This window comes from Malurus melanocephalus, unplaced genomic scaffold (assembly GCF_030028575.1).
Source record: "Malurus melanocephalus ecotype Western Australia unplaced genomic scaffold, MMel_1.1 scaffold_1198, whole genome shotgun sequence".
NCBI lineage: Eukaryota > Metazoa > Chordata > Aves > Passeriformes > Maluridae > Malurus > Malurus melanocephalus.
Genome location: NW_026624430.1, coordinates 1 through 8,594, shown reverse-complemented (window position 1 = coordinate 8,594; position 8,594 = coordinate 1). Strand labels below are relative to the sequence as shown.

General features: G+C 38.9%; 1 protein-coding gene across 2 annotated transcripts; it reads right to left on the bottom strand.

The window, feature by feature from the left end:
- Nucleotides 1-397: 397 nt before the first annotated feature.
- On the bottom strand, nucleotides 398-6,336 carry LOC130586547 (nuclear transcription factor Y subunit beta). Of its 2 annotated transcripts, none has more exons than XM_057387375.1 (6): nucleotides 6,213-6,336; nucleotides 5,591-5,721; nucleotides 3,613-3,810; nucleotides 1,767-1,848; nucleotides 1,043-1,122; nucleotides 398-839 (listed from the first exon to the last, which is right to left on the bottom strand). In XM_057387375.1, exons 1-6 carry the CDS (start codon nucleotides 6,304-6,306, stop codon nucleotides 807-809), a joined length of 618 nt encoding a protein of 205 aa, XP_057243358.1. In that variant the 5' UTR covers nucleotides 6,307-6,336; the 3' UTR covers nucleotides 398-806. The 2 variants fall into 2 exon arrangements, with proteins under 2 accessions (XP_057243358.1, XP_057243359.1); XM_057387376.1 differs by having other exon boundaries at nucleotides 1,043-1,114; nucleotides 6,213-6,306.
- Between the last annotated feature and the right edge of the window lie 2,258 nt (nucleotides 6,337-8,594).

Below are 8,594 nucleotides of genomic sequence, written 5' to 3'. Positions count from 1 at the left end.
CCTTATGTAAAAAGGAAGAGTTATTTCAATAGCAGAAAGACTACCTTAGAAGTATCAAAGTAAATCTAAGGAGAGTTAACACAACTGAAAAAAAAAAAAATTAAAAAGAAGAAAACCTGCATCACAGTCAGTGCTTTCATTAACACTGTTGATAAGCTCTAAACCTCTCAATGTAGTAGAGCGTTCATTGGTTTTGATTAACCTTTAATTCAGAAGTTACATTAGAAAAAACAATTGTAGCAATTCTTTTGAGCTGCTAGTTTCATGAGGAAAAAGTCCCTTTCAAAATTTCAATAAATAAGCTGACATGTAAAGTTAGTTGAGGTTGTCATGCAAGACAAGTTACATAACCAAGACTAACTCAATCTTTATAATAAAGGCAACTTGCATTCAAAAATGAACTTTACCCTTACAATTTTATTCAAAGGGTAAACATGAATTAACCCAGCTGTTTACCTGAATTACAAAAGTAACGTGATTCAATATGAAAATAAGAAACTGTCTACAAATCTCTGACAGTAATAAATTGCAATATACAATGCATACAGGAGTTATACAGAGCAACAAACTCTTGTACAAAACAAAAATACTTTAATACCTTTAAAATCCAATTATTTCATTAAAATCATCATGAAAAAGATTTGAGTCAGAACTCACACCTCAATTAGTCAAGCTTCTGATAGCTACATTACAGCTATTTAATATACAAAGAGATAAATCTCTTCACCAGTCATTATAACTGCCTCTTGGTTAGAGTTGCACAGGTTTTCTGTCTCATGTTCCCAGATGGAAAGTTTTCTTCAAAATCATGAGAACTGAATTTGTTGAACACCAGAGATCTAGAAAAAGAAAATGCAAATTTACATTCCAATGCACCTTTTCTGAAATTGAAAAGCAGTTTGCAGCAAGCAGCCAGGAATTCTTAGTGTTGGAGTGGCACCACAGCCACCACCAAAGGACCAAATCAAATGAATTCTCATCTTTCAGAAGAGAGTTTTGGATTTTAGCAGCAGAAGGTAGGGCAGGGGATGGGATACACTACCTGTTGATATGATGTTGTGTAGACCATAACATTCTGCTGTTGGCCATCTGTGGTTATTAAGCCTGCTGGCAACTGGTTAGCTGAAAGAAAGGGCATTCAAAAAATGTTAGGAACTGCTTGATATACAGAGCCTTGTTTGATGTGTCTGTGACCATTAAATAACCTTTAACTGTGTGCACCACAGGACTGCAGAGCCATTGATCTCCTGATGGTGTAGACACAGTTGTTACCAAGTCTTACAAGCCAACAAGTTTATTCCCATGCAGTAGAAACACTGAAAAATCAACTTCATTTTGCTCTGAGAGTCAGACTGCACCTTGTTCTCCCCCAGTATGTGTCTGAAGCAACATCCCCACTGTACCCAGGTTACAAATGGAGTTTGGCCACCTGGCCACTGAAAAGGCCATCTCCAGTGCTCAGCATCCCAAGCAACCTGGAGAATTCTGTTGGCTTTGTTTACACACAGAGTTGGCACTTTAGCACGTTCATGGGGGAGGAACTCAATGAAATCTTTGTGCTGCTTTAAAAACTGGGATCTTCCAGGAACTCCATAATATGGGAGCCCCATGGAAGGCAGCAGAGATGAACAGGAAATATTTATTAAAAAAAAAAAAAAAAATGCACTGCCAGAGCCTGATGTTGCAATGGTTGACTTTAGCACTCACACAAGAGTTTTTTATAAAAACTGTAGTCATGACATAATAAATTAAAAGGTATTACTTACTAAATGCTTCTTCTGTGAGCTCCTCACTTAGACCGTCTCCAGTTGTAACTGTTCCCCCAATTCCCTTTTCTCCTTTCATTGCCTTAAGGAGCACAAAAAAAGGCAAAAAAAAAAAAAAAGCTTGAGATTTTTTCAAAGCCCCATGAGCTCTAGCCAAGGTATGAAACTTGCAGAAGAGTCACAGTGCAACAGCTGGAGCCTGAAACCCAAGGACTGTAAAACTCCATGGGATTTGAGAATGTGCATATTAGATGAGTGTTTTGCATCTCAGCCATACCCCTGAAACAAAAACTTGGCAAACTAGGGCTGTGTGGTTTTAAGAAAGGTTTTTCACCTTCTGCAGAAAGTCAAAAATCTGTGGTAGCCCAGAAGGAGCAGTTAAGAGCATTTACAAGAAATCACAAGATTCATTTACAAGAATCTCAGCTACCAAAAATGTGCAACATTTGCTTACCAACCACACACAAGCAGCATCCCCATACTGGAGCTGACATTTAAAATATGGAATTTCTTCCCCCACATCAAAGATGACAGCCAGAAAGGATATCAGCACAGAAAGCCAGGGCCCCCAGTCATCTGCATGCAGTTTACAAGGATGAAGTTTGATACTCTGTGCCATTACATAAGAACATTCATGAAAATAATATGGGCATGAGAAAGATTCTCTGCAACTGTTTGCAGAGAAAGTATTTCACCCTGAAGACACCCTTGCTGGAATGGAGGTTTAAAACTGATGAGCAAAGCTATTCAATCCATCCATGCAATTCAAACCAAATCCAACTACTCTGCTACCACAGCATCCAGGATCTGCAAAAATGGTCAATTAAGAATGAAAGTAGCACAGAGCCACTCCAGACTCATTCAATAGTACTGGAACTTGCATTTATAATAAAAGCCCATACAGCACCATCTCAGCATGTGCAACTGCTGCACAGAACTGGAAAAAGACACACACAGCATTATTCCAACTTTATATTACACCTCCTGTTACTCAGTTAGCAAGTAAATGACCTTCTGGGAAGGGGAAGCTTTAAGTGCTGTCAGCAAATCAAATATCATTAGTGAGTCTGACCTAAAAAAAACTTAGGTTTAGAAAACAAAGAAACTTTGAAGAGCATCCTTATCTACTGCACTGCCAATTTAGACAGGGGGAGCCAGACCAGAACAAAAAGCCCAAGCAGAAGCAACTTCCTTTTTGAAAAAGTCTAATTTGCTGAAAGGAAAAAAATCATTTTCTGCTAGAGAAGAGTGTATCTCTTCTCTGAAGAGAAAAATGAAAAAAATCATTTTCTGCTAGAGAAGGGATAAATTAAACTGTTTGGATCACATACCTAGCATGTACTCTGTATCAAAAGCAAACTGAGGGATAAAAAAATTAATTTGCAAAAATGCCCAATGAGGCAGTTTTCTATGTGAATCATTATTCCACCATGAGCAAAATAGTTTTTTTCTTTTGCAGAACTGAAGTCCAGACAAACAACAGGCATTAGGCCAGTGCCTCAGAGGATGCAGTCAGTACAGTTTTATTGACTGAACCCAAAGATTGAATGAAACATTCTTAATGGGCATCTTTAAAGAACAGAGCAATTTACTGCCACCAATATATTAGAGAACTTATTCAGCTGAAAGCTTTAACTACTCTGAATCAGCAAGTCTAATCAAAATGCTTACTTGCTCCTTTTTTCTCTTGACATCCTCTGGAATGGATGCTTTTAAATGCTTTTAAACATTTCATTAGTCCCTGAGCCAGAGCTGTGAGATACTGTGCGAGTTAGCCAGTAAACAATTAAAACTAAGGATAAACACAACCAGTTAAATAAATGAGGAAATACCCATAAATACCAACCTCTCTGAATTTTTGGAGGTATAACTTCAAAGGTTCAACATAGCTATCAAAGCCCAAGGTAGACATGGCAAAGAGAATGTCCTCTCCATTGATGGTCTTCCTTTTCTCTTGGTGACACCTCTCACTTGCTTCTGATGTTATAAAGCTGATGAATTCACTTACACACTCTTGTACACATTCCTTTGCGTCCTTAGCAATCTAGTAAGGAAAAAGGATCAGAAAATCATTAATTAAGACACAAGATTAAAAAAAAACCCTACCATAAAACCCCCAAAGAATTCACCAAATAAAGGAAACATCCCAAAAGCCAATGATAACACCCATTTATGCAACACCTGTACAGGGAACCACTGGATGTCCTCACTGCTCTATGAAAAACCAGCTCCAACGTGATTTTATCCATGTTTTACTCTTTCCAGCAGCACAGCCAACTGCCAGAAATCTCCTGAAGTCCTCAGTTCTGTACAAGCTTTCACACACAGATGCATCTCAGCACTTCTTTGCTTACCTCTGTCTCTTCAAACCTGTTTATTCCAATGCCATAGCCCACTTCCATCTTTTTGAGAGACCCAGCAGTTCCAACCCCACTGCAGCACATTCCCACAAATTCAGCAATAACAAGTATTTTTTTATCCTGCCCAGATTCAAGGATTAGAATATATGCCTAGCAGCAAACCTTTCTAATGCTTTAGTGTTCTGGTATAAATTTTTCAAATGAGAATTCAAATGAAGAAACATAAGCCCCTGGCAAGAATGAAATAAGTAAATTTGATTATAGTTTTGAGCTGGACAAAAGTGATTTACCTGACTTAAAATTACAGCAAGCATTACTCATGATTACTTGGGAAGCTGACAGGAGTCAACAAAAATATTATAATAATTAAGATTCTTATTCCTCACACGAGAAAAACCTAAAATGAAGCAGTTACTGTGTGCAGAATCTTCACCAGTTCCTCTGATATTTTCAGACACGTAGGGTGAGATTTTCAGAAGAAGTCATCAGCCACCAACTTCCCTTACAGTTTTTCATGAAAAACCAGCCTGATTTTTCAAGATAACTCTACATCCCATATGCTAAACTCTTGAGAAAAATCTCATCTTGATCACTAAAAATTTATGACAATATGGACTAGGGTAGAGCTTTTCACAGCAAAGTTATAAATGTAACACCCAGCTCTCTAGAAAGCCCTGAACACTATGAAAATACAAGCAGATGCAAGTAAATTATGTCTTGCTTCTGTTTAGAGTTATCTCAGTAAAAAAAGAGATCAGTTTTGGCTACAGGAAATGTTATTGTAGCTGGAATTGTATTGGAATACAACAGAGAAACAGCAAGTGATAGGAGCCCTGCAAAGGTTTAAGATAAACAGGTGGAATGATGAAACACTTATACAATCACCAGCTCAGCAGAATGGATTCAAAAGTCTATTCTTAGAAGAAATAAATAAGGCTTTCAATATCTGGCCTGATTCCATGGTATAAAGTAGACATCTTAGGTCACTTTATTATTTGGATATGAGAATATTTGGGTGATGGCAGGCGAACCATTCTCTTTCCCTCAGGATAAGGACTGGATTTCTATTTCAGTCAAAATGATTCACTTATTCCAAATTTGATGCACCTCAATGAAAGCAGACTAAATCTCTCAAGAGAATTGCATAGAAAATATTCTTAGTGATACAGGATTGTCATCAAGTCTGATAATTTACAGCAATTTCAGAGAACACATCTTAGAAAAAGGAAGCTCTTGAAATACCTATGAAGAACAGTTCTGGATGCTCTAATTACAGTGGTTACTAAAATCTTTCAGAAATCTAAGAAAAATGGATTTGATTTTAGTCACCTCTTGCTCCCAGGGCTTCTTCCCCTTTTATTTTATAATGCTTTCTCCAATAAACCAACATCATTTGGAAAAATGTTGTTCCTATCAGCTCAGAAAACCCATTAACACACTTTCTTTACCAGACAAGGGTATTACCTTTCCCGTTTGGGGTATGGCATTTTTCATTATCCTTGCCACATTTGCAATTGGAAGGTATATATCTTGTTCTCTAAAACTCTCTTTTGAGCCATTTGTATCTTCGTGATCATTCATGCTGTCCTCTGTGTCTAATGAAAGGAAGAAAAGTTAACAGAAATCATATTTGACAGACAGCAGGCAATAATTAAGTCAGTTTAAAATCTTACACTGAAGGATGAAGACCTTTTAAAGCACGGTGTGTTAACATCATAGAAATAATTTTTAAGAAGATGCAATATCAGGGTACCTTTATAAAGACAGCATCTTTATCACATTATGCACAGAAGTGTACATGGCTGCTGATCACCAAGCATTCTTAATGTCATGTCAAAATACAAACTGTTTCCCACAATGTCAATTTTTTTTGTCATCCCCTCAAGGTCTTGGTGCCACCATTGGAAAATCCAACCTCCCTCCTTCAGGCTGCAGAAAAAATGCTTTATACAGTGAGGCATTATGAAAACAATTGCAAATGCCTAGCCTCAGAGAAGATAGCAGAGAACTGTACAAGAACTGGAAGAAAAAGAAAAAATATACCCACACATAGAGGAAGAGCAGTATTTACTCTCTCATTTCTTACCATCGTGAGGCTGTATCACATAGTGACTGCCACCAATGTAATCTCCAGCAATTCCTAACTGAGAAGCATCTGTTGTGGAGTTATCACCATCCATCTACAACCAGAAGAAGGAAACCTTTCAGATATGATTGTTACATCTTCAAGTGCAGCTACTACTGAAACCCAGCACATGAATCGAACGATGAGATCAATTTATACAAAACATAAATATTTTGTTATTGGAGAACAGCATCCTCACTGTAATTCCTGAGTTTTATTCACAGTGGAAATAGTTCAACTGTTTTGTGAGGCTTCCCAAAAAGCTCAGCCAGAGGCACAGGCCATGCACAGAATCATTTGATTCATGTAGCACAGACAGCAACCCTGTGCTGTTCCCATGAGAGTCTGACCAGAATGTGCAATGTGTCTCTGAACAACCCCCAAACCTACACCAAGCCCCTGCTCACTGAATGCTCTACCTATTCATTACTACACAGAGTGCACCCCTCACTCACCTTAACCCTCCATGTTTGTTTGGCAAGCCCACTGAGACAAACTTCTAGCCAGAGCTTGGGAGCAGCTCTGCATCCTCATCCTCCCTGAGACACCAGTTACTCCTGTGTGCTTTCTGAGCCTTTGCATTCCCCAGTCCTGCCCTGCCTCACTCTCTGAGCATCTTTCAGGGCTCCTCTCCCAGTGTTCTGATGTGGTGGCCAACAAGAACACTTCTTGATGCTTTAGAGATGGGGTCACAGTTTAATAGGAGAAAAAGGGAAGCCAGAAGAGCTTGTACTTCTCTCCTTCTCACTGACAAGCTACACACAGCCCCTGGGAAGAAGAGCCCAGCTGAATTCACTCCCTGACCCCACACCCACTGGGTGGGTACCTCACAGTCTTTCAAGGGTCATGTGCTTGTTGCTGGTTAGACCACAGAGCTCACTTTTTTCCACAATCATTAGCCTGAAGAGGGAGAGAAGGAGGGAAGGAGAAGCGACATTGTGCTATTTTTACACTCACACAGAAATATGAGCATTTAACCTGTCACTAATCTGCACTTTGCTTTGGCCACAGGGCTGAGTTTCACTTTGAAACTTTGAGGCAATGCCCGGTGTTACACATGGCCACAGAATCACAAGTAACAGGAACACTGCTCACATTCCAACAACAGCTGGATGGAGCCTCAAGAGCTGCTCAAAAGACTCTTCCACTATTCATTGTACAGAATATTACACACACTTTTATAAAGTGTGTAATAAAGTTCTCCTTTATAAAGAACATCAGGTGCCTTTTGTAAAACAGCTTGACTTCCTATGCAGCAGCTCAACCCAAAGGAAGGGTAGTGTTTTAGGCATTGGCCTTCCATGTGCCAACTTTCACATAAATTCACTTTGCCTGCATTTTGCACACTCTTTGTTGGGAGATTGAACTCTGCTTTTCAGTCTCCCAAAGGGTCTGCAGTTTGCTTATTCAGCTTACTGTAATGACAATGCAAGGATATGACAATCCTGCACATCATGATCACCAAAACTGACATCACACATCATTAAGAGAATTGTGCTTCTCTCTTCCTTTTGGGCTTTGAAACAATTAAAATTGCAGTCTGGTAAATCCCAAAAGCGACCTCCAAAATTAAGTCAGGCTTTTCTGGTAGTCTTGTTCTCAATTTCAGCTCTCTGATACCTGCTCAAACTTAATTCAAGATCTCAACAATCTTTATTCAACCCCAATACTATTTTAAATACCTTGATCTTTCTTTCCATCTCTTTTCCAATCTTCTGTGTAACATTTCTTCTAAAATATTTTCTTCCTCCAGGGTTGCAATAGTCTTCAAATTTCTGCCATGATGTGATAATTCACTGGTTTCTGCTCACCCCTCCTGCAGGCTACTCCATCTGAATCTTTATTGCCAAGATCCAGCAACACTATTTAAGGAAACATCTTTCTTTCATTAGCCAAGCCTGCCTTCAAAAGACAATTCCTGCTTGAATCTCTTTCAAACCTCTGCTGCATCTACAGACAGTTTTGGGCATACTAGACTAATGCATCCTCAAGGTAATACCTTTGCTCCTTTTCCGTGTGCACATTTCCAGATCTACTTATGGGATGTATTATTTCACCATTAGTGGGAATTTGTGTGCAGATGTTTATCAACACTGTGAATCTAACTATGAATCTAAAAGAGTGATTAGCAAAACAGAAAGGAAAAGGCTTGCAACAGAAAAAGGCAGATCTGACTCAGATAAAGAAAACAGGCACTGACAGCTTAACATCAACTGAAATTATTTCTGTCGGTACTACTTGAAGGAAGATTTTTAGCTGCCAGGACAACCTTGGGACAGGAGCTAGGGACAGCATGAACACCCTTCTGTACAACCCTTAGCATAACCAGGTCCTGATCCAGAA

What these genes read in the sequence shown, in the direction of transcription:
- LOC130586547 (XM_057387376.1), bottom strand. Translation starts at nt 6,306, where the DNA reads ATGGATGGTGATAACTCCACAACAGATGCTTCTCAGTTAGGAATTGCT. An exon ending in CCATACCCCAAACGGGAAAG is followed by an intron (nt 3,811 to 5,590) that starts GTAATACCCTTG and finishes TTTCCTTACTAG; the next exon opens with ATTGCTAAGGACGCAAAGGA. An exon ending in GCTCACAGAAGAAGCATTTA is followed by an intron (nt 1,115 to 1,766) that starts GTAAGTAATACC and finishes TCAGCTAACCAG; the next exon opens with TTGCCAGCAGGCTTAATAAC.